General features: G+C 52.7%; 2 protein-coding genes across 5 annotated transcripts; one reads left to right on the top strand and one right to left on the bottom strand.

The window, feature by feature from the left end:
- Window positions 1-7894: 7894 nt before the first annotated feature.
- ATP4A (ATPase H+/K+ transporting subunit alpha) lies at window positions 7895-20666 on the top strand (the record flags this gene model as incomplete). Of its 2 annotated transcripts, none has more annotated exons than XM_079759511.1 (22): window positions 7895-7906; window positions 8009-8149; window positions 8237-8296; window positions 8734-8937; window positions 10048-10161; window positions 10398-10650; window positions 10940-11208; window positions 12071-12269; window positions 12659-12768; window positions 12843-12977; window positions 13483-13675; window positions 14387-14562; window positions 15672-15808; window positions 15899-16022; window positions 16145-16313; window positions 16405-16559; window positions 17886-18009; window positions 18416-18561; window positions 19656-19789; window positions 20179-20280; window positions 20372-20463; window positions 20638-20666. In XM_079759511.1, 22 exons carry the CDS (start codon window positions 7895-7897, stop codon window positions 20664-20666), a joined length of 3078 nt encoding a protein of 1025 aa, XP_079615637.1. The 2 variants fall into 2 exon arrangements, with proteins under 2 accessions (XP_079615637.1, XP_079615636.1); XM_079759510.1 differs by having other exon boundaries at window positions 15899-16049.
- Window positions 20667-23619: 2953 nt separating this feature from the next.
- TMEM147 (transmembrane protein 147) lies at window positions 23620-25354 on the bottom strand. 3 transcript variants are annotated; one of them, XM_079759551.1, is made up of 8 exons: window positions 25187-25354; window positions 25048-25117; window positions 24766-24846; window positions 24539-24598; window positions 24316-24452; window positions 24109-24193; window positions 23898-24019; window positions 23620-23814 (listed from the first exon to the last, which is right to left on the bottom strand). In XM_079759551.1, the coding sequence occupies exons 1-8, from the start codon at window positions 25261-25263 to the stop codon at window positions 23691-23693; spliced, it is 756 nt and encodes a 251-aa protein (XP_079615677.1). In that variant the 5' UTR covers window positions 25264-25354; the 3' UTR covers window positions 23620-23690. The 3 variants fall into 3 exon arrangements, with proteins under 3 accessions (XP_079615677.1, XP_079615678.1, XP_079615679.1); XM_079759552.1 differs by lacking the exon at window positions 24766-24846; XM_079759553.1 differs by lacking the exons at window positions 24766-24846; window positions 25048-25117 and having other exon boundaries at window positions 25187-25324.
- Window positions 25355-25362: the final 8 nt, after the last annotated feature.

The following is a 25362-nucleotide window of genomic DNA, read 5'->3' as shown; positions in this document are numbered from 1 at the left end:
ATATTAATTTTGTATCCTGCTACTTTGTCAAATTCATTTATTAATTCTTGTAGTTTTTTTGATGGAGTCTGTAGGGCAAGCATGTCAAACTCGCAGCACACCATTTCTCTCCACTAATACTAGCAGCAAATATTTTAGCAGCCGATTGCCATGTCATTATTCTTGGACTGACTTATTTGTTGTGCGCAACAGGACATATTTCGCTTTCAGAGAACAAGAAGAATATGTTTATTTGCGTTATGCTTATTAATTTGTGCAGTTATTCAGTGTCTGGTAAGTTAATGTTCAAGAAAAAATATTATTTTTATTAAAATGTTCTATTATTTTATGTTAATTATTTATTTCAGCCCTTTGTATTCAGCATGTCTCTATTGAAATAAACCTACGGAAAAAAAAAAAAGAAATAAACCTACGTTTCTATGAAAATTGAAGCTATTGTTTTTTTGTGGCCCACAGCTGCATTCAGGATCTCTGATCACTTAGTCCTGCTCGCCTCTCACCTTAGCATGCAAGCACTATGGATAGGACCGTGACTGTTTTGCTCACTGCAAATCCCAGTGCTCAACAAAAAGCTTGGCACATAATGTATGCTCAATAAACATTCAGTCAATAATTAAATGAAGGGTAATTTTAATGAGAAGCCTGTCCGTCAAATGGAGTCTAGTGTGATTCAGTGTATTCAAAGGTCTGTGAGGACTCGCCAGCAGGCTGCCTTGGTTCCAATCCTGGCTCTGCCACTTATTAGCTGTGTGACCTTGGGCAAGTCATTTAATTTCTCTGCACCTGTTTTAAGTATATTTTCATTGATTTCAGAGAGTAAGGGAGAGGGAGAGAGAAATAGAAATATCAGTGCTGAGAGAGAATCCTTGATCGGCTGGCTATCTCCTACACGCCCCCCCGGGGATTGAGCTCACAGCCTGAGCATGTGCTCTGACCAGGAATCGAACCGTGACCTCCTGGTTCATAGGTTGATGCTCAACTACTGAACCACGCTGGCCAGGCTGCACCTCAGTTTCTTCATAGTCAAATAGGAATAAAAACAGTACTGCCCTGGCTGGTTTGGCTCAGTGAATAGAGTGTTGGCCTGCGGACTGAAGGGTTCCGGGTTCAATTCCAGTCAAGGGCACATTCCTGGATTGCAGGCTTGATCCCCAGTGGGGGGCATGCAGGAGGCAGCTGATCAATGATTCGCATCACGATGTCTCTCTCTCTCTCTCTTCCTCTCTGAAATCAATTAAAAGACAACAGCAACAACAAAACAGTACCTTTTTAATGAAGTTATCGTGAGGATAAAACATGCTCATACATATAGAGTATGGAACACGGCTGAGCCCAGGGAGTCCTAATGAGGAGCAGCTGTTACTACCGGCTTCCTGTCATTGTGCCTGTCCCTCTATTTGTGTTGGGGCCGTGTTGGACAAAGAACATCATTCCAAGGCAGAACCCTGGTCCATCTTAGTATCTGTGGCCATGACAACTGCTCTATGTGCTAACTGTCCCAGGGACCTTGAGACTTATCCAGTCAACGGAAGTCCATTAAGTGCCTAGCTACTATTTGCCATTTTAGGTACTACAAACATGTCAGACCAAAAAACAAAACCCTCCAAAAAAATCACACAAAATCCCTGCCCTCATGGAGTTCATACTCTATTGGGGATTCAGAAAATACACAAGCAACCCAATAGGAAAAAATACATAGTATGTCAGAGGGTGGTAAGTACTGCGGGGGAGGGGTGGGGTGGGGAGGAAAGTGGAGAAGGTAATGGAGATGGAGAGGGCTGCGGGGAGACTGCAGCCTACAATTTTAACTCGGCAAGGAAGTCTCACTGGGAAGGCAGCCTTTGTGTAAAGACCTGATGAAGGGTCAGAGGGAGCCATGAAGATATCTGGGGGAAGCGCTTGGCTGGTGTATCTCAGCGTTGGCCCACACACCAAAGGGTCATAGGTTCGATTCCCAGTCAAGGGCACATACCTGGGTTGCAGGTTCAATCTTGCATGTGGGAGGCAACCAATCAATGTCTCTCTCTCTCTGTCACCCCTCTCCCTTCCTCCCTTTCACTCTCTCTAAAAAAAATCCATGGAAAAATATCCTCAGGTGAGGATTAACATCAACAACAAAATAACCACAAACAAACAAACAAACAAACAAACAAACAAACAAACAAACAAACAAAAGGGTATCTGGGGGAAGAACATTCCAAGGAGAGGAAAGAGCAAATGCAAAGGCCAGGAGGCAGGAGGCTGTTTGCTGTGTCTGGGGCATGCCCGGAAATCACTGTGGCTGATTTCATACCCAGCTTCTGTCTGTGGGTAACAGCCTGTGTCCATCCCCAGACACAGCTTGAATTGCTTGGACACACAATGAAAGGATAAATGCACAAGTAAAGAACAGGTCACGCGGAGATTGGGAAGTGAGGTCAGGGAGGCAACAGGGCAGATCACTAAGGGCTTAGGCGATAATGTGGGGCCCTGGCTTTTACCAGGAGTGAGGTGCATCTGGGAAGGCTTTGAGCCCCGAAGGCCCTGACCTGATCTTGGGGTTCACAAGCTCCCTGTGTGTGTGGAGCAAATTGTGGGGATGGGGACGAGAGCGGGAGACCGGGGAGGAGGCCGCTATGCTCTCCGTGAGGAGAGGATGGAGGTTGTACCAGAGTAGGGACAGAGGAAAGGGAGAGATGGTTGCATTCTGGATGTGATAAGATCCTGGATAAGGACAGCCTGGCAATCTCCTGAGGCTGGTTGACCTTTCCACATCTGGACAAGAGTGGGAGAGGAGCAGGACACAGGAGATCTGGCTGCCAGCTTAGCCAGGCGGGGGCCAGACCTTGACCCCCCACGTGTTGGCCTTCTGCCTGCTTCTGTGCTTGCTTAAAGATGAGGGAGACAGTCCCTGCCTGCCCAGCCCTAGCTTCCTAGGGTCTGAGCGACCTGACCAGGAGGTGAAGGGCAAGGCTAATTGCACTATCTTATCAGAGAGGCCAAACACGTACTAAAAGTCACGTCACAATGAGTCCTTTCACTCAGCAAATACTCCCTGAGGCAGCCTGGGCTGGGCAATGCAGGGCAAGGTTGGGACCTAGACATTCTGGATCCCGTCCTCATGAGTCCCAGAAGACGAAATGTCACCCAGTAGTGACAGCCAGAGTGGCCAGGGAGTGGCCAGAGCTGGGATGGATGGAGAAACCTGGGGTCTGTGACAGCCCAGGGGGGTACTTGCCCAGCCAGGCGGGGGTGGTCCCAGGTTTCCTGGAGGAAGAAGCACCTGCACTTGAACAGGGAAGAGGAGGAACAGCGGGACGTGGGGAGGGTGCAGGGCAATGCTGCAGAGAGAGGAACATTGGCCAAGGTCTTGACAAGCTACTTTTGATAAACAGAAGGCGGGGGTTGGAGGGTGGGGCTGGGAGGAGGGTGAGCGCTGAGTCCTAAAGCGCTAAAGGACAACATGGCATCGGGCCTCGTCGGGCTGAATCCCTAAAGTGTGTTTGACTAGGGTTCCAGGAGACTCGTTCAAATCCCCCTTGAAACCCACTCAATAAGTCACCACTTAATAGTATGTACTCTGCCCTGTCTTTCTCAGGGGAAGAAAATGTTTTGAAATTTCTGGCTGTTGGTTGTTCTCAAAAGTCTTTAACGACCCATGTGCCCAGGCTCAGAGAAATCTTGCAGCACTGTGCTAAATGGGCCATGGCACACTTGTGACGTTCTTGTGAGAATGACCCCAGGTCATGCTGGGAGTTGCCCATCAGCCTGAGATGCATGGCACGGCCCACCTGGGGTCTGCCGCAGGGTGCCCAAGATGTTGGCACACCCCTCGCTTTACCCAGCTCCTGTCTGTGGGTAACAGCCTGTGTCCATCCCCAGACACAGCTTGAATTGCTTGGACACACAATGAAAGGATAAATGCACAAGTAAAGAACCCCCACCCCCTCCCAAAGACACAGAACTTGATAGCATTGGAAGGCTGTGCAGCCAAAGGGGCCAGGAAAAATATTTACCCATCAACAGGGTGGGCATTGACCGGTCAGAGTGGACAAGGTTGGGCTGCCCCTGGAGGTGGTTGGGTGTGGGAGGCCTGGGGGCTCAGGCAGTGGCTGTTTCATTACTTTAATCATCAGTACAGCGGAGTGCCAGCGTGGCTGTGACAATAGGAAATTTCTATCTCAATAGAAAATAAAGACATCATAAAATAGCCCTGTGGTCATCCCCTAAAGCCTCTTGATATCCCCAAATGTCCACCTTCTTCCAGAATCAAAAATGAGGTTTGTCCTGACAAGATGCTCTGTGAAGGGCACACATCACAGTATGTTCTGACCAAAAGGGCACAACCTGAATCTCATCACGAAGAACCATCGGCAAAACCCAGCTGAGGGAATTCTACATAATAACAGCCACTCTTTCAAAATGTCAAGGTCATAAAAGACAGGGAAGCCTGAGAAAATGTCACAGATTGAAGGAGACTCAGAGGCGTGACAACTAAATGCGAAGTATGGTCCTGGGTTAGATCCTGGACCAAGAAAAGGACATGAGTGGGAAAATGGGAAATTCAAATAAATTCTCTAAATTAGTTAATAATGTCACATCAGTGTTAATTTCTGAATTTAGTCATTGAACTGTGGTTATGCAAGAGAGTGTCCTTATTCACAGGAGATACATGCCTGAGTATTATGGATAACCATCCTGTCTCCAACTCACTCTCAAATGATTCAGCCAAACTTAAAAAAATATCTATATCTGTATCTATATCTATATCTATCTATCTATCTATCTATCTATCTATCTATCTTTCTACTTATCTATCTATCTTATAGTACAAATGTGGTAACATCATTAAATTTAGGTGAAGGTTACTATTCCTGTAACTTATAGGTTTGAAATAAAAATATTCAAAATTAGCATAAAATAATAAAACTAATGAGAAATAAAAAAAAATGAGGCAGAAACAAGAGAAGGATGCTCTTTGAGTTTTGACAAAGGTTTGCACAATATCACAGGTCAGCCATCTGCTGCCAGTGGTAGTGAGGACCCGAATGGTGAGCCCAGGTGCTTTCCCAGGGTCGTGTCTTATGACACCGAAGAATGAGCTCCATGGACCAGAAGATTTAAGCAAAAGTGTGGGAAATTTATTACAAGCAGATTCAGACTCCCCGCAAGGGGAGGGGACCCAGTAATGAATGGGCTGCCCGTTAAAGCCTTGTAGTCCCGGGGTACATATTTGCCACAAGCCTGCTCTATGGCACCTGATTGACTCCCTCAGTTGTTCTTGCCCAGCAACGGACCTGCACTTTCCCTGTTTCTGTGTGTGCTTTCTCTGTTCCTATGCTGAACTTTCCCTGTTTCTATGTGTTCGTACACCTTGTTTACTGCAGGCCCTCCCTTGCTTTCCCATGCCTCCCGCTTTGAGCCCGGAAACATTTAATTACTTCTGCTTGGTTGGTTCCTGTGGTTAGGCTGCTCACACGGCCGTGTCTGCCCCTGCCTGTGTTCCACCTGCCTTTGTTTCCCCTGGACCCCTGCCCTGTCTGCCTGCAGGGGTTTCAAGCTAACTTCTCTCAATAGTGCCTCAGTCTCTGCATCTGTGACACAGGTCGTGGGGTTCCCTAATCTGCGCAGACACAACCCCATATCTGCCTCAGGCCCTGGACACTTTGGGGGGAGTGAGCTGGTGGGCCAGGGTGGCAGGGCTGGAGACAGGAGGGGCACCTGAGAAGATTCCAAGGGCCTTTCCCGTACACCAGGTTTGTTTACGACCATTCCCAACCCCCGGGTGCGATGCCTCCTGCTCAACGTTCAGAAATATCTGTGTGTAGCAGGCAGAAAAAGCTGCAGGGGCAAAGGCCCTGGGGCAGGAATGACCATGGTCTCTCATAAGGAGGCCACTGAGCCAGGAGAGGGGAGCTGGAGCCAGATCTCATAGGAATGACTGTGGTGTTTATTCTGAGAGAAAAGCAAAGCCCCTGGAGGGCTGGAGGCAGGAGAATGCCACACACTATTTTACATGCGTGGCTCAGAGAGATGAATGCCAGTGGGCAAGTGGACACGTCGTAAGGGGTAGTCAATGTGACTGTGGTCTGCCTCTCTTTTGGGGTTTCCTGTAGCAGACTAGGGATCACCAGCTTGGAGCGGGGGCGGGGGGGAGGGGCGGCGAGAGTAAGGGAAGGAGCTGGGATTGCTTAACAGCTTTGACTTTTTTTTTAAAAAATATATTTTATTGATTTTTCACAGAGAGGAAGAGAGAGGGATAGAGAATCAGAAACATCGATCAGCTGCCTCTTGCACACCCCCCACTGGGGATGTGCCCGCAACCAATGTACATGCCCTTGACCGGAATCGAACCCGGGACCCTTGAGTCCGAAGGCCGGTGCTCTATCCAGTGAGCCAAACCGGTTTCGGCAGCTTTGACTTTCTTATGTGACCTGCCCCAGAGGAGAAGGACGTCACCACGGCAATTATCTTATCAGATAAAGGCACACTGGCCCCTGGAGACAAGTTCACCCCTGAGGCCCAAGCTTGAGATATCAAGGACCCACCGTGCAACCAGTCCAGCCTCTCATCGGTGCCCACAGAGGCCCCTGCCTGGGGGATTGGAAGTCCCCAGACTAAACCTGGCCCTAAGCACCAAGTACAGCACCAAGCCAGGACCCTTGGACACACCTTTTCCCCAGTTTGCACCTTGGTTTCCCACCTGGGCCGGTTGGGGTGGAGACAAGGGGATGATTGAAAGCTGTGATGGCTATAGCTGGATGTGTGGAGTACCCCTAGGAATCCTCCTTGAACCTCTCTGAGCCTCAGTTTCCCTCTCTGCACAATGGGAAGAATAGTGGCATCTTCACAGGGGTTTGTTGTGAGGATCCGTGAGATTACATGTGTGTAGTACCTGGGCATACTTTGCACTGCAGTTGTGAAGTTTTGGGTTTTTCATTGGTGATCCCTTATGAGGACCAGGCTCCAGGGTCCCACGTGGGCTGGAATCCTGTTCCTGATACTTGTTACAACCTTAGGCCAAAGTTCTTAACCTCTCTGTGCCTCAGTTTCCTCGTGTGTACAATGGAACATAACTTTATAGGGCTGTTATGAGGAGCTAATGAAGCATTTTCACAAAGCACCTGCGGGAAGCCCCACACCCAGTGAGTGCTCCCTACAGGACAGCCAGGATCGTGACTGTGGGGCGCACCCTCCCCCTCCAAGTGTGGCACAGCAATATGTTCTAAAAATGGACCCTCTGCAACCAACCTATTTGATTCTGAGTTCTGACTCTTTCACACCCTATCTTGGGGACCATGAGTATGTGACTTCACCCCTTTGTGCCTCAGTTTCCCCATGTATAAGGCAGGGTAAAAATAGTTCTCACTTCAAAGGGTTGTTGTGAGGTTAAGTTGGCACATGAAAGCACTCAGGCGCAGTGCCTGGCATAGATGTTTTTTTTTTTTTTTAAATATATTTTATTGATTTTTTACAGAGAGGAAGAGAGAGGGATAGAGAGTTAGAAACATCGATGAGAGAGAAACATCGATCAGCTGCCTCCTGCACACCCCCCACTGGGGAAGTGCCCGCAACCAAGGTACATGCCCTTGACCAGAATCGAACCCGGGACCCTTGAGTCCGCAGGCCGACGCTCTATCCACTGAGCCAAACCGGTTTTGGCCTGGCATAGATGTTTGCTATTTTCTTGTCACTATGGATATTCCTACTGATTCCCTGATCTCGGTGGCAGGTTGCGATGGGGTCTGGGCAGGTTGGGCAGCCCAGGAAGGAATGCCTGAGAGGTCACCCCAAGGAGGCCTGTAATCAGCTGTAATCGGGCAGCCCTGCCCCACCTCCTCCTTCCCTGGGTATATCTGGGCTGGTCCACATCCAGGCTCTGTATTGGCAAAGGAGGGCAGCCGCTCTGGGAACCATGGGAAAGGCAGTGAGTGGGGCCTGGGGCCAGGGGTCCGGGGTGTGGAGGGTTGGAGGTTGGAGGCAGGGGTTCTGGTGGGATCTGATGCCTCCCCTCTCCCCCTGTCCCCAGGAGAAATACGAGCTGTACTCAGTAGAGCTGGGTCCTGGCCCTGGTGGGGACATGGCAGCCAAGCTGAGCAAGAAGAAGGCAGGCAGTGGAGGGGGCAAGAGAAAGGAGAAGCTGGAGAACATGAAGAAGGAGATGGAGATTGTGAGCATGGGGCTGAAGGGCTGGGTAGGGGGCTGGGGTGAGGGCCAGTGAGAGCTGGACAGTGAATGTCCTGCCCCCACCACACAGAATGACCACCAGCTGTCAGTAGCAGAGCTGGAACAGAAATACCAGACCAGTGCGACCAAGGTGAGTTGGGGGCAGAGGGAGGAGTGGGTGAAGAGATGGGTAATGGTGAAGAGGGAGAAAAAGGGAAAATGCATGACAGAGAGAGGTAGATAGGGAGGGAGGGAGGGGGAGAGAGAGAGAGAGAGAGAGAGCGCGAGCGAGAGGGGAAAAGGAGAGAAGCAGATAAAGAAAGACAAAGAGAGAGGCAGAGAGATGGCAAGAAAGAGAAACAGGGCAGAGACATCAGGAATACAGAGATAGAAAGTTGAGAGAGAGAGAGGGGGGGGCCTGAAGGGTGGAAGGGGAAAGGGACAGGAACAGAGACAAAGATGGAGAAAGAAAGAAAGAGGCACAAGACAGATGGGGGAGCAGAGGGAGGGACACGGGAAGGAGAGACAGAAGGGTGTATGGGGAGCGGAAAGCCCTTAGCAGCCACTGCTGCCCCACCCTGTCCCCAGGGCCTGTCTGCCAGCTTGGCTGCGGAGCTGCTGCTGCGGGATGGGCCCAACGCACTGCGGCCACCAAAGGGCACCCCCGAGTACGTCAAGTTCGCACGGCAGTTGGCAGGTGGTCTGCAGTGCCTCATGTGGGTGGCTGCTGCCATCTGCCTCATTGCCTTTGGCATCCAAGCCAGTGAGGGTGACCTCACCACTGACGACAATGTGAGTGCTGGGTACGGGGGGTGGGGGGCGGGGGGAGGACAGACACTGGACACAGGGCCCTGGAGGAGAGAGAACATTAAGCGTGAGACTCGGGACACCGGGACATAGGGTGGAGATACAGAGACACAGAAATGCAGCTCCAAGACATGGTCATGGAGGTGGGGAGGGACAGATCCAAGATGACAGGAGACACAGAGATTATGTCCGGGTGTGGAGGACATAGGGGGGATACAAAGAGATGCAATACGTAAGGGCTGGGGCTTGGGAATGGAGGACATGGGACAGATCAAGGACAGAGGGCACGGGGGACATTGGGAATAAGGGACAAAAGACTCAGGACACAGTACATGGAGAGACATCAGGCATCAGACAGGGAAACACAGAGACACAGAGAATATCGAGATGGAGGAGAAGAGGACATTAGATATATGACAGGGGTCAGAACAAGAGACATGGAGGTTTAGGGACATGTAACATTGCATTTGGCTTGGGATGGGGACTCAGAATTATACAGACATGGGAGACACTGGACATAGGAACTTGGAATTTGGAACCCGAGACACTGATTGTGGAGTTCACAGAATATGAGGCATAAGATTGACAGCACTACAGACACATGGAAACGGGGACACGGGGGCACAGGAACTATTGTGCCCAGAGGATACAGATGATGTCAGGCAGGTTATGAAAATAGAATATGAAGCTTGGAGCCCAGGAAATATAAGATGTGGGAGTATGAGGAGACCCATGGCAGTGGACGGGTGGAATGCAAGACTTGGAGAACACAGGAAAAGGGGACACATAGGACCAAGGTTCTTGGTGACATGGAGCACAAGCCTTATGATGTGGGGACATGGGAGACCTAGGATTCAGGGGCCAGCGAATATGGGATACCCAAGACAATGAGAATTCAGGGCCATTTAATGTGGGATATGAAGAATAGGAGACAAAAGCCACAGGGAATAGTGCCTAAGGATTCCTAGTAGGGTGGGGAAAATCATGGTGGAAGTGACCCTAAGAACCCCAGGGGACCAGGGTGCAGATCGGGGGCCTTGTACAGGGAGCTTCCAGCGTCTGCTCACAAGCTGACTCCCTCCCCTCCTCCCCCAGCTGTACTTGGCAGTGGCTCTCATTGCTGTGGTTGTGGTCACCGGCTGCTTCGGCTACTATCAGGAATTTAAGAGCACCAACATCATCGCCAGCTTCAAGAACCTTGTGCCCCAGGTGGGTCCCACAGCCCGTCACCACTTCAGGATCCAGAGACTCCACACCGGCGCAGGCAGGCTCCTGGCATCTGGTGTGGCCCCTCCCATGAGGCCCGGCCTGCCTTTTGCACTCGGCCTCCCTCTGTCCCTATAGGTCCTCAGCTCACCCCCTTGTTCATCTCCCCACAACCCCACTGAACTCAGCAACTTCCACCCCCACCCCTTATCCACAACTCTGGTGCCCCTGCCCCACAGCAAGCAACTGTAATCCGAGACGGGGACAAGTTCCAGATCAATGCCGACCAGCTTGTGGTGGGTGATCTGGTGGAGATGAAAGGCGGGGACCGAGTGCCCGCCGATATCCGCATCCTCCAAGCCCAGGGCTGCAAGGTGGACAACTCCTCGCTGACGGGAGAGTCGGAGCCACAGACCCGCTCCCCTGAGTGTACACACGAGAGCCCCCTGGAGACCCGCAACATCGCCTTCTTCTCCACCATGTGCCTTGAGGGTATGTGAGGACTTGCCTGCTCACCCAGCTGACCACGCTGCCTCAGGTCTCCCTAGCCCACCCCCATTGCCCTTCTCCTGCTGCTTTCTGAGACACACTGCCTCCCATTTCGCACGACTGCCACCGCTTTAAGTCATGCTACCTCTCTAGCTCCTGTTATTGCCCCGCTCCTCCCAGGCCACACTGCCTCCACTGCCTTGCATTGCTGCCCCCTCCTTCAGTCCACACTGCTGTGCATGCCCCACTGCTGCCCTCCCAGCCCTCAGTCACCCTCTTGGCCCCACGGCAGGCACAGCACAGGGCCTGGTGGTGAACACGGGTGACCGTACCATCATCGGGCGCATTGCATCCCTGGCCTCTGGAGTAGAAAACGAGAAAACACCCATCGCTATCGAGATTGAACATTTTGTGGACATCATTGCGGGCTTAGCCATCCTCTTCGGTGCCACGTTTTTTGTGGTGGCCATGTGCATTGGCTACACCTTCCTGCGGGCTATGGTCTTTTTCATGGCCATTGTGGTAGCCTATGTCCCTGAGGGGCTGCTGGCCACTGTCACGGTGAGTTGGGGAGGCAGAAGGGGGTCCATCTGTCCAGTCATCCCGGCTTCCCTCCACCATCTCCCAACTTCCTGTCTATTTATTCACCTCCCATCCTCCCACCCACCTTCTCATCATCCCTCTTTCCCTCCCACCCCCATCCCTCCACCTATCCATCCAGTCAGCAAACATTCCTGAGGCTTCTGTGGACCATGTCCTGTGCCACGCGCTAAGGACTCAGAGATGAAAGGCAGGGTCCTTGACCGAAGGAGGCTGAGGCTTGAGGGTGTGGGCAACCTTCAACAGTCAGTTCAGAGATGGCTGAGGGAAGGCTCACTTTCTTATTTTATTTATTTGTTAATCCTCCCTGGAGGATATATTTTTTCCATTGATTTAGAGAGAGTGAAAGGAAGGGGAGCGAGAGATGGGGGGCAGAGAGGGGGGGGGAGAGAAAGAGAGAGAGAGAAACATTGATGTATCGATTGGTTGCCTCCCGCACTGACTGCTGCTGGGGATCGAACCTGCATCCCAGGTGCATGCTCTTGACTGTGAATCGAACCTGGGACCCTCCAGTGCACAGGCCAATGCTCTGAACCACACTGGCCACATTTTCTCACTTTAATTGTGTTGATAAGTGAACTTACAGCACCTCAGCTTACAGAGGGGCCTGGCTATGTTTATCGGGGTGAATTGGGGAGGCATCCCAAATAGGAAGCACAGGTTGAACAAAAGGGTGTGGGCAAGAAAAAGCCTGGGTTTTGTGGGGGAAATGCTGCATCATCAGTACTGTGGCTGGGGTAAAGGATTCCCAATGCCAAGAGGAGGGAAGTGGGCCTGGAAGCTAAGACTGACCTCCAGGCTGGCTTTTCTCGCCTTCGCCCAGGTCTGCCTGTCTCTGACAGCCAAGAGGCTGGCCAGCAAGAACTGTGTAGTCAAGAACCTGGAAGCAGTGGAGACACTGGGCTCCACGTCAGTGATCTGCTCTGACAAGACGGGGACCCTCACTCAGAACCGCATGACTGTGTCCCATCTGTGGTTTGACAACCACATCCACTCAGCGGACACTACGGAAGATCAGTCAGGTCTGGGAGTGGGAAGAGACAGGGCCTGGAGCAGGATGGAGGCTTGGATGGGAGCCCGGAGGTTACTGAAGAGAACCTGGGAGGGCTTTGCATTAATGGAGAGGAACTCCATCCAGATGGGCCCAGAGTCCAGGGCGGGCTTGGTATGGGGTCTCACGGGACTCTCATAGGGGACTCCACACTGGGTCTGAAGAGAAGGCTCCGTCCTGGGGTATGAAGGGAGGGCTTGGGTCCCACACAGGTCTGGGAGGGGAATCCTGTCCTAAATTGGGGTGGTGGTGGTGGTGGTGGGGGGGGGGTCGGTTGTGATGTGGGAGAGCCGCCGCTCTGTGTCTGTTGCAATCTGGTGTAGTGGCCTCGCGGCCCCAGCCTGGACGTCTGTCCTCCAGGGCAGACGTTTGACCAGTCCTCGGAGACATGGCGGGCGCTGTGCCGCGTGCTCACCCTGTGCAACCGAGCTGCCTTCAAGTCGGGCCAGGACGCGGTGCCCGTGCCAAAGGTGAGCGCCGGGGGACTTGGGAGATAGCGGGAGCCTGGTACCACCCGGCGCCACCTGACGCCCTCCGCTCCCAGCGCATCGTGATCGGGGACGCATCGGAGACCGCGCTGCTCAAGTTCTCCGAGCTGACGCTGGGCAACGCCATGGGCTACCGAGAACGCTTCCCCAAAGTCTGCGAGATCCCCTTCAACTCCACCAACAAGTTCCAGGTGGGAGCCCGCCCCGGCCGCCCACCGCCAGCCCCGCCCACGGGCGTCTCCACCACCTCCGGGGCTGCCCTGCGGCCGGGCCTCGCCGCCGCCTCCCTCTCCGGCTCCCTTCTCGCCCCCTCCGAAGCCCAGCTCCGTCTGCAACTGCACCCGCCAGAACGTGTACTGCCGGGCCGCGCCCAGCCCTTAGCCGCCGGCTCTTGCCTGCTCTCTGCTGTCAGGACTCTGACAGGTGGCAGCTCTCAATTCAAATCCCGCCGGACCGGCTCCGGCGCCAAATCAGTCCATTCCCGGCACCCAGGCCCTTCACTACAGCCCCCCCTCCGCCCCCGCCCCCCCCCCCCCCCATCCTCGGCCTCCAGAGAGGACCTGCCCAGCCCCAACCCGGTCATCCTAAGGCTCTTTGGTCAGCGCCCCCCGCCGTCAGCCCCGCCCCCTCCCCTCTTGACCCGGCCCACTGCGCCGTCCCCTTAACCCCCCATCACCACCCCCCTGCCCCCCGCAGCTGTCCATCCACACACTGGAGGACCCCCGGGACCCGCGGCACGTGTTGGTGATGAAGGGCGCCCCCGAGCGCGTGCTGGAGCGCTGTAGCTCCATCCTCATCAAGGGCCAGGAGCTGCCCCTGGACGAGCAATGGCGTGAGGCCTTCCAGACTGCCTACCTCAGCCTGGGAGGCCTGGGCGAACGCGTGCTGGGTGAGACGCCGGCCGGTGCGGGGTGGGGAGGGGGTAACCGGTGTGCGAGAAGCTAGCACAGTAGCACAGACCGAGGCCAGTCCTCCCTGCCCTTTCCTGGCTGACTGCTGATCTGCCTCAGTCTACACACTCATCTTTGTTTCCCCCATTTCACTCCCGATCTCTGTCTATGCCCCATTCCTACCTTCACTCAGCCTCTCCGGACCTGTCCTCACTTGGACCTTCCCTAGCCTGACCCGACCTTTGACCCATTGGTTTTCCTAGCTCTTGCCCCAATTGATGACCTGCCTTTGCTTTCACCTCCACTTTTCAGTCTTCTTCTTGACCCTTTGACCTTCCCCAATCCCTGCCTCAACTCAAGACTTTCCCCAATCCTTGTCCTGACCTCTAACCTCCCCCAATTTTGTCCTGACTCCTTAAACTTTCCTAACCCCTTCCTCGGACTTGGAAGGCGCAGACCTGTGGTCGAATTCTGGAGTTTTCATTTCACTTGCTGTGCAATGACTTGGATGGGAGCAAGAATTGTCCCCTATCTAAGCCAGTTTTTTTCAATTGCAAGAGGAGGATCCTAGTAGGCTCATAGGGTGAGTGTGAGGATGGATTCAGATAATGTGAATGGAGGGTTCAGCACAGGGCCTGGTGCAAGGGGCCTGGCCTTGCTAGCAAAGGGTCCACCCAGGACTTTCCTGACTTTTCCTCTCTTCTGATCAGGCTTCTGCCAGCTCTACCTGAGTGAGAAGGACTACCCGCCTGGCTATGCCTTCGACGTGGAGGCCATGAACTTTCCAACCAGTGGCCTGTGCTTCGCGGGACTTGTATCCATGATAGACCCGCCCCGGGCCACTGTCCCTGATGCTGTGCTCAAGTGCCGCACAGCAGGCATCCGGGTATACCACTTGAGAAAGGACCAGCAGGGGCAAGAACAGAGGATGGCAGCATTTGGGGATGAGGAACCCTGTGTTATCTGAAAATAGCTTGAACCAAAAAGGGATTAGTTTGGTTCATGAAACGAAAAGTTCTGGGGAATGAAGTTTCAGATATAGCTGGGTCCAAACATTCAGTGTCATCAGGAATTTCCCTTCATGTGCCAGCTCGGCTTTTCTCTCTGCTGGCTTTATTCTCAAGCAGTCCCTCCATTTTAATAGACAAACATGACCACCCCCCAGCAGCTCCAATTTACCTGGTTAGCCGCCCACTCTTTCTGTGCCCCTTTTGCAGTTGCACTAGACTGGGTCACGTGTTCCTCTCTGAAACAGTCACTGTGGCTGGGGGAATAGAGACCTTGTTTGGCCAGGTCTGGGCTTACTTGCCCAATCTTGGCCAGAGACCTCAACTAGAAGCTGAGGGGAGGAGTGGTTCCCCAAAGACAAATCAAGGGTGGGAGAGCCAGTGCTGAGCAAGTATCACCCGCCCCCAAGTCTTTCCTATGGTCTGGAAGACCCTATAAGATCTGAGTACAGTTACTTTTTGAAGCTTATTCATTAGCCCTCGACCTCTTGTTCACTCCTCTCCAGTCATCTTGGCCTGCCTATTGTTCCTTCAATAGTTCAGGCATGTTCTCACCTCTCTCATTTTGCATTGGCTGTTTCCTTTGTCAGGAACACTCCACCCCGCCCCAGATTTCTATGTGTCCAACTCTCACCTCTTTCAGGTGTCTGCTCAAATGTCACCTTCTTGATGAGGCTTTCTCTGGACACACTTAAAATTGAACCATCCCTTTTTTTAACCCAACACTTGCCATCCCCTTTGCCCAGTTTAATTTTCCCCTCCTTCTAACATGCTATATAATTCATTTCTAATTTAAAAATATTCTGTCTCTCACATCAGAATGTCAACTCCATGAAGGCAGGGATTTTTGTCTATTTTGTCTCTGCTACTTCCAAGGCACATAGCAGATGGTCACAATTGGTTGAATAAAGAATGAGTGTATCACCAGGGAAGGCAGCAAGAATGGGCTGATCTGAAGGAGTCAAGCGTCTGCTGGTCCTTCCCACAGGTGATTATGGTGACAGGTGACCACCCCATCACAGCCAAGGCTATTGCGGCCAGCGTGGGCATCATCTCTGAAGGCAGTGAGACAGTGGAGGACATCGCTGCTCGTCTCCGTGTGCCTGTAGACCAGGTTAATCGGAAGTAAGCCCCCTTCGGCTCTCCCCATGGATCTTCCCATGCCCTACCCAGACTGAGGCCCCAGTGATGATGCCCTCCTACCTTCCTCCCCAGGGATGCCCGTGCCTGTGTGATCAATGGCATGCAGCTGAAGGACATGGACCCGTCAGAGCTGGTTGAGGTGCTGCGCACCCACCCTGAGATGGTGTTTGCTCGTACCAGTCCCCAGCAGAAGCTAGTGATTGTGGAGAGCTGCCAGCGACTGGTGCGACCCTGCTGATGGAGGTGGGCAGAAGGGCTGGGCTCGCCCTGGACTAGCCTTTCACTGACCACCTGCCCACCTCCACCCACTCTCTGCAGGGTGCAATCGTGGCTGTGACAGGGGATGGTGTCAATGACTCCCCAGCCCTGAAGAAGGCAGATATTGGTGTGGCCATGGGCATTGCTGGCTCAGATGCTGCCAAAAATGCAGCCGACATGATCCTGCTGGATGACAACTTTGCCTCCATTGTGACAGGCGTGGAGCAGGGTCCGGGCTGGGTCAGAGATAGGGGCAGGCAGTGTGGGCACAGGAGGAAGTGTTCTGTGAGGAGGCTGAGGTGCCTACTGTACTCCCATAGGCCGACTGATCTTCGACAATCTGAAGAAGTCCATCGCTTACACATTGACCAAGAACATCCCGGAACTGACGCCATACCTCATTTACATCACTGTCAGTGTGCCCTTGCCCCTCGGGTGCATCACTATCCTCTTCATAGAACTCTGCACTGACATTGTGAGTCTACAGCTCCATGCCTTCTCCCACACGTGGCCATAGACGTATGTCCATAGACAGATATGATGGGTAGAGACCACCACAGGCAGGCAGGAAGATAGACACAGACAGAACTACACACGGGTAGATGCTCAGGTAGGCATGGACACAACCCATGGACACACATGGATTCAGATACAGATACTCAGATAAACAAAAGTATTGACAGATACAGATGTCTGGCTAAACTTGGATCATAGACTGACGTCTCTCATTAGGTATGGGCAAATAAATACCATCAGATAGACTCAAGGCAGACAGATATGAAAGAGCCACAAATGTAGCCAGAGGCTGGCCATGTTGACATGTTTATTCAACAACTTACATAGTGCCTAGTCTGGACCAGGCACTCATTAATTTACTTAATTTTGTCCTCATAGCCACTCTATGACCTGGGCTTTATTTATCACCCTTGTTTTACTGATGAGCTCACTGGGCATAGGTAGGTTGAGTAACTTGCCCCAGGTCACACAGCTAATAAGTGGCACAGCTGGGATATGAGGCCAGGCAGTCAGATGCCCCCAGAGCCTGTGCTCTTGATCAGTACACCTTGCTGCCACTCTGTAGTCACACACATATGGGGTGGAGCATGTTTTTTTCTGCCGAGATCCATTTGGATATTTATAACATCATTTGCTTAATATAATTCACTTAATATAAATTATGTTGCTATGAGAAAAGCTCCTAGATTTATTGGATTTTGAGTCCTGCATAAGGTTGCCTTGGCAGGGACAGACCAAATTATTTTGTGTGCCTCATACGGCCACAGTCCGGACGTTCCCCACCCCTGGATACAGAGAAACAAAGATAGTGACAGACAGAAACAGGGACACAGTCACAAAAGCAGAGACAGAGTCACAGAGAAAGATACCAGAGACAGGGACAGAGAAACAAAGTAAGGGAGGGAAATAGAGGGGCCCAAGACTAGAGTACCCTAGAGAAAAAACAGAGACAGAGAAGAAAAGAGAAGGTGGCAGCAGCAAGGGAGGAGACAGAGACAGAGATGGGGAGAGAATATGTAATAGTGTAGACAAATGCAGATGTTCTGATAGAGACAGATAGCAGGACATATGTGAACACAGATGTGGAGTAGATATGCCAACACGCTTGACAGGGACCAGCTGGACCTAGGCTGTTCAGGCAGGTGTGGCTGTGTGGTCACTGCAGATCTTACCTCCTAACCTCAGTCCTATCCCTGCCCACTGGCAATGGGGAAGAGAGCTCCAGAGAGTAGGGGACCGGGGTCCAGGAGAACCCTTAACCCAGGTTGCTTCTCCTTCTGGACAGTTCCCATCAGTGTCCCTGGCATATGAGAAGGCTGAGAGTGACATCATGCATCTGCGGCCACGGAACCCGAAGCGTGACCGATTAGTCAACGAGCCCCTGGCTGCCTACTCCTACTTCCAGATCGGTGAGTTCTCACGGGGCTGGGAAGCCTGGGGCTCCCCTGCAGGGCCGCTTACCTGCCTTGAGGTCTCTGAGGCTCTGGCTTGTTCTGGGTGTCTGCATTTGATCCTGGGCCTCTGCCATTCTGAGTCCTATCTGTACATAATGGTTTCTATGATCCTTTATATCCCTTCTCTGCCTCTGTTCTCTATGATCCTGTCTCTGGGTTGTTGCCTTCTTCTGGCAGTTTTGAGTTCTCTGAGTGTCTCTGTCACTCTGCCATCTTTAGTGTCCTTATCAATCTCCTGGGGCCTTGTCTTTCTGTATCTGTCTCTCCAAGTCTGCTCCTGTCATTCCCATGTCATCATTTCTAAGTCCCTGACTTTGTGTATCTGTCTCTGTGTTTCTGTCTGTGTCCCTGCCCCTCTCAGGTGCCATCCAGTCATTTGCTGGCTTCACTGACTACTTCACAGCCATGGCCCAGGAGGGCTGGTTCCCACTGCTGTGCGTGGGGCTGCGGCCACAATGGGAGAACCACCACCTACAAGATCTGCAGGACAGCTATGGCCAGGAGTGGGTGAGTCCCATGACTCCCTTATTTCCGATGCCAGCAATCTGGTGTGTTGTACACATGCAAACTGAGCTCAGCCAGAGCATCCCAGACACCCGGGCTCCCTGCCAGTTCTGGGGCAGAGGGCCTTTCTTTACTGTATCTTGCTCCAAACTCTCCTGAAGATCCCAGCTGCAGATGGTCCTCTCCCTGCCCTGACAGTAACATATCATCTCAGGTGTGGAACCAGGCCCCTATTCTGTTATTTCCCCCTGTATCACTAACACAGTGTATATGCATTTGTGGCTGACTTTAATGAAGGTTTGGAGCACAGAGGTCAGACCTGATTGGCAGGTGTGTTTAGCTTGTCCTATAGAGCTCAGATCAGGTTATTTCCCTTAAACATTTACTGCCATGGTTAAGAATGTCGACCTTACAGCCAGACTGCCTTGGATTCATATAGTATGCCATGTTCCTCACTGTGGTGTAACCCTGGGCACGTTGCTTTGACTCACTGTGCCCATTTTCTCACCTCTAAAGTGGAGAGAACACTGATGCCTACTTCAGTGATATTCAGTGTGGCCCCTAGACCAGCATCATCAGCATAACATAGGAACTTATTTGAAATGCAAACTATCAGCTCCTCCCCCAGACCTCTGGGGTCAGAAACTTTGGGGGCAGGCCTGGGATCTTTTAACCAGCCCTTCTGGGGTTCTGGTGCACACGGAAGTTTGAGTACCACCAATCTATCTCATGGGAATATTGGATTAAATGAGATAAAACATGTGAAACACTTGGTACCTGCAGCATAGTAAGTGTTCTCCACACAATGAGTTGGTATTAAAAATAGTTTTATTCTACCTCCCTTCTTTCATTATGAAAGCAATTGGATGACCTGTCACTTACCCACGCACTGACATCCAAGCACCACTAGATGGCTTCTGTGCCTCACACTGAGGGGTCCTACAAACCTAGCAGACCCTGTGCCTCTTTTCCCCCCATCCTAGGCTCTGATGCAGGGGAAAGAGCAGTTAAGGGTCCCCTGGCCCCAGCCCGAGGGCCAGGCTGGCTGCAGAGGCTCTCCCTTTGGGCTCAGGCTGCTTTTGTTCCCGGTTCCACAGACATTTGGGCAGCGCCTGTACCAGCAGTACACTTGCTACACCGTGTTCTTCATCAGCATCGAGATGTGCCAGATCGCTGACGTTCTCATTCGAAAGACACGCCGCCTCTCTACCTTCCAGCAGGGCTTCTTCAGGTGTCCCCAGCCCTGTCCTCAAGCCCTAGTCCCAACTTCCATCAGGTCCTGACCAGGGCTTACTGCAGTCAGCGAACACCGGCACTGAATGTGCAGATGTGCCAGTGCCAGGTGCTAATATTCCTTATCGATAGCTGGTCAGTAGCTCCCACCATGTGCCTTTCAACTGGCCCCTCCATGTTTCATCAACTAAAAGGATGATGCTGATAGGCCAGCACTGTTGCGGAGGGGCAGGCCACTCCTGTGTTAAATGTTTAGAACATCTCCCTGCTGCTAATGGCATCTGACCTCTTCTGACCCAGGACCTTATTTCTATCTGGCCCCCATTTCCTAAAAGCTTTGTCCTGAGTCCGGCAGTCTGAGCCTGTTCCACCCTGTGCCACCTGCAGGAACAAGATCCTGGTGCTTGCCATCGTGTTCCAGGTCTGCATCGGCTGCTTCCTGTGCTACTGCCCGGGAATGCCCAACATCTTCAACTTCATGCCCATTCGGTGAGGGGTCATGAGGTGTGAGCAGAGGGATGGGCATGTGGGACACAGACTGGGGATGGCCCTCACCTTGTCATCTCCCCTGTGCCTTCAGGTTCCAGTGGTGGCTGGTCCCCATGCCCTTTGGCCTCCTCATCTTCGTCTATGATGAGATCCGAAAACTTGGAGTTCGCTGTTGCCCAGGGAGTGAGTGTGGAGACTGGAGGCCTGGGGGTTGAGGGCTGAACTGTTCTCAGAGCACCTGTCTGACCTTTGACCCTCACATTTGACCTCCAAATCAAACTGCCACAACCGCTGAGACCCTGGCCCCACCTCCTGACCCCTCTCCCCTCAGCACTGAGTCTTTGTTTTCTCTCCCAGGCTGGTGGGACCAGGAACTCTACTATTAGAAGGACCGCTGCCTTCAAGCCATCCCTGCCTCTACCACAGCCAGGTTGGGGCAAGATTCATGGGACTGTCTGGCAGTCACTCAAACACCCGAGCAATCAAGAATCCTAGCCTGACCTGTGTCTGTTCCTGTAGCCCATGGCACCCCAACCTTGAAGAGACCCTCCCTACTGCCCTTCCCCATCTAAAAGGGTCCTCGGCGCTGGCCTGGGGAAGCCCCCATCTGAGGGGGCAGGTTTGATGGGGAGGAGCTAGTAGCTCCTGTGAGGTGGGGTACTTGGGGGCTCTTCGTTAAAACACACTTGTGTCTGCGTAATAGTAATAAACCAGCTCACAGTGACTGCTCTTTCATTTGGTGTGGCACCATCTTAAGTGGTTTCCATGAGCCCCTTTGGTCCCACAATCCTACAACTTAGGGGCTGTTTGTTCAGGGCTGTTATCTCCAGTTCCTAAAACACAGCCTGGCACACAGTAGGTACTCAATAATCCTTCCTTGGGAAAATAAAGTCCCATTTCTTTGCCTAGGGTTACAGCATTTAAAGGTGAGATGGATGTGACCACAGGCACCCACCCTCCAGAGCACTCTTTACCATTCCACTAACCTAAACACTGCCTCTGGGCTCTCTCAGCACCCCTTCTCCCTCTGGGGAGGCTCCTTGACACAGGGTGTCAAAATCTTTTCCACCTCAGGCTGTCCCCGCCCTCCAGCCTTCACAGGTGTCTCCACTCTGATTCCACTTGTTCATTCCTTTGCAAAGCAATGGGCATCCCAACTTACTCCTGGGATTAAACTCACAGGCTCCTCTTTACACCCTCACCTGAAAAGTTAAGCTTCCAACTGCCAGAAATACCCGTCCCAGGCCCTCCACCTCCCTCTGGCCCCACCCTTTCTTGTCTCTTTTTCCCTTTCTTTAATGAGTCTCTCTGGCGAGGCCCCTGGCTTCTCCCTCCTCTTCATCAGTGCCCCTGCCCACATCTCAGTTCTGTCTCTGCAGTGTTACCCGCATCTGTTTCTAGCTTCCCCAGGCATGTCTGAGAGGACCCAAGCTGGTCTCTGTATCATCCTCCAAACCTGCTCCCATCCACTGTCGCATCAGTAGGTTCCTCCTCCCAGGAAAATGTGATGAGACCTTGGGAAGGGCTCTGTACTCCTTTCTCACCTGTCATTTCCACAATCCCCCTACCACACAGAAAAAAACAGGCTGATGGTCACCACCTCTACTCTGCTTATAGCCACTCTCCTACTTCTGCCATCCCTGTCCTGGTCCAGTCCTGATTTTCTAGCCACATTCTCCCCAAAGCCAAATCTGACCCTGCCGTCCCCCCCCTCCCCCCCACAGAACTCTCCCTGGTTCCCCACTGTCCCTGGTCAAGCCCTCAGCCCAACCCTCAGAGCCTTCTGGGATCCAGACCCTGACTTCTGTCTCACAAGCCCCCTTGAACTTGTTCCAACCAGTTGTTTGATGAAAAGGGAAGGCCTTGACTTCAAGGCCTTTATACAGGCCTGGACACCTGTTTTGTTCTCTTAGTCTCACTAACTCATCTTTCAGGTCTCAGCTCATACATCTCTCTTCCAGGGAGCCCAGCCTGCCCTCCCCCTCACCCCTCTCCCCACCTGTCTGAGTCAGCTGGCTCCTCTGGACCACCACTGTTTTACCATCACAGCTCTGATCACTAGTTTAGCTCATCAGTCCTACCACTCTGACCAGGCTTCACCCATCACAGCCCTGATTCCTCTTGGCCTGTGCTACCCCCTCCCCCGCAACCACTCTGGTCTGTCTGTATCCCATGGAAGCTGGGATTAGTTCATAGACAGTTAGCCACCAGAAGCGGGGCCTGGGAGTCCCTGCTTAGCAAATAATTGTTGAATAATTTCCGCAAACTTCATTTGTCCCAACATGTCAAGAGCTAGGTGGTGCATGGGATAAAGGTATATGAGAAAGTGACTCCATTACACATCCACCTACCTGGACTGGGAGAGTACCTGCTTTAATCCCTTTTCAAGTCAAAGTCACTTTCCCATTCCTCTCCCAAGATACCTGTCGACCCTGTCTTGACTAGGGACAAGGGCTAGATAGTGGTTGTATGTTCCCTCTGAAAACATCAAGACTGCCATAGCAGAGCTGAGCAGCTGTGCATGATGCTTTCCTAGGCCCAGAGTTAAATAACATTATGGCAGGACCTCCCCTGGTAGAGTGAGAGAGGGGGCAACTGCCCGGTCTCACATCCTGGGGGATTCCACTGGGAAAACCAGGGCTGGGGAGCACTCTCCTGGGTGGCAGGATTTGCATCAAGGTGGAGCTAAAACATGAAATTCAAAGCTCTGCTTCTGACATCCCTCAGGGAGGGGTCAGAAATAGGGCAGGGAGCTGACCCCACTGGATCAAGGAAAGGTTGGTATGGGGAGGGTGGCATCCAGGACAACATCCAAATTTAGGGGCTCAAATGCTCTGCTTGGCTGCAGCTGTCTCTGAACTCCACCCTAAGAAGACTCAGACCAGGATTTTATCTGAGGAGCATAGAACTGAGGAACTCAGAATCACAGAAGTCTGCCCCAACAGTTCAGTGTGCAAAGGGGAGCTCTAGATGGTTGAGAGGAGGATGAATTAGTAAGACTGGGTTTCGGATAGATCCCCTTGGCTGCCATATAAAGGGTGGATCAAAGGAGATTAGGAACAGGGGTCTCGGAGGTAACCAGTGAGAAGTCCCCAAGAACTTTGGATTCTAGCTCCCCTCTACCACCTGTTCTCTAATTTGCCACTGCTCAAATATTATATACTTTAAGCCCTTCCGTCTACCCTGGGAAAACAAAGAGCTGAGGAACGGCTACAGGAACATAGGACACATCAGAGCCAGGTTGTCTACCCGGCTCCAAAGCCAGAACAAGGGCCTCGGGGACACAGGTGAGAGTGGTCTTGGTAGACAGCTCCAGAGAGAAATGTAGGCGGAAACAACTTCCCAAATACGGTTTAATTCACTAAAACCCGGAGACAAGGAAAAAGTATGTGAATGCCTGGGACTCAAGCCTAGGAGTGCACGTTGACAACAGCGACATACAAGGCCAGGGTGCTGAGGGCCAGCAGCCCTGTCACTACTGCTCGGGCCAGAAGTGCTGTCCAGCTGCCCAAGGAACAAAGGTGGACGAAGGTCCTGTGAGGAAACATCGCAATGAAAGAAGGAAAACAGATAATCCACCCCCTTTTGGACCCATCCTTGAATCCCACCCAACTCACTCCATGACAAAGGCCTTATAGACGCTGAGGAACATCAGCAGGAGGACAGCTGGCCGGAAAGTGTGGTACAGGTCGTAGCGTGTTATCATCCACACCTGGGCAGACGCAACGATGTAATGGACCTGAAGGGAGGCGGGAAGTCAGGGCCAAGTATTGCGGAGAAGTACTGCCACCAGCAAAAAGGTGTGTATGGGACGGTAGCACTGCCTACCAGACTGATGTTGGAATCAATGCTCATCTGGATGTATTTCCAGTCAAATTCAATGCCCCGGGCTCCAACCCAGAGGGGGATGCAACTGAAAAAGGCAAAGGGAAGGATTCTCCAGTACCCAGAAACCCTCAGCACCCAGAATCTGAGCCCCCACCCTCCAGAATCTCTCTGAAACCCAGTTGTTCTTTCTCAGGAACCTGCACACACCGGGACATAATGAGCTCTGCAGTGGCCCAGCCCAGGGCAGCAACCATAATCTTGTACTCTCCTTTGCCGGCATTCCGAGACATGACAAGGTTTAGGCCTACTAGGTCTGCCACATCCACGCTGGCCTTCATGAACTCCTGTGGGTCAGGTTAAGGCTTGAGTAAGTACAGATGTCAGGAGGCCTTACTTGTGCACTCCCTCCCCCCTTCCTTGCCCCACTCACCCCAATGAAGTCATAGATGCCGCCTTCCCAGGTGGGGAAGAAAGTAGCCAGGAACAACATCTGAGAACAGAAAACAGAGGTCACCTCAAGGTAGGGGAAGTTAGTGTGTACGGTCCTGGGGTTCTCATATGGGGAGGGACCACCAGATGAGGGGGCAAGGTTACAGGACCGGTGGAGATGCAAGGAAGAGGCCTGGAAGCTTTTCTGTGGTGGTTACAGGGTCAGACCTGGAGGTGTGTGGGCTGGCCGCGACCAGCAGCATTTGCAGCACCCGGTGGTGGTGAGTGGTTCTTCACCATACAAAACCCCTTCAAACGATACAACCGAGTTTTCTCAGTCTTACAAAAACAGCCATGCAAAAGCTGCCTGCAGGCGTCTCCTCAGGTTCCACCCTTCCAGAGCCCATCTTCTCTGGGTAGAGCTGAGGACCACACAGCGCGATCTGGGCAGGGTGGCGCGCTTGGGTCTGGCGAGCCCGGGGCCAGACGAGCGGCTCTGGGCGCCCTCACCTTGCACAGCTGCACGAAGAGGTAGGTGACCCCAGCCTGGACGCACTTCCAGAAGGCATTGTACTCGGACCTGCAGGAGCCGGCGGTGAGGGCTCGCCCGGACCCGCGCCCCCCCGCCCCGCGGCCGCCCCGCACTCACAGGCCGCTGCACTTGTAGGTGATGAAGTAGGGGAAGTAGGCCAGCGCGAAGCAGTTCCCGAAGTGAAACAAGGTCATGGCGCCGCCCCCGCCCGCCCGCCGCAGCGCCGGTCTCCACCTCGTCCAGCCCGCGCTGGGGCGCCCCGGCCTCCGCCGCGGCCCGCGCGGCCTTCTGGG

Source organism: Cnephaeus nilssonii, assembly GCF_951640355.1.
Source record: "Cnephaeus nilssonii genome assembly, chromosome: 20".
Lineage (NCBI taxonomy): Eukaryota > Metazoa > Chordata > Mammalia > Chiroptera > Vespertilionidae > Cnephaeus > Cnephaeus nilssonii.
This window is presented reverse-complemented; position numbering and strand designations above follow the sequence as displayed.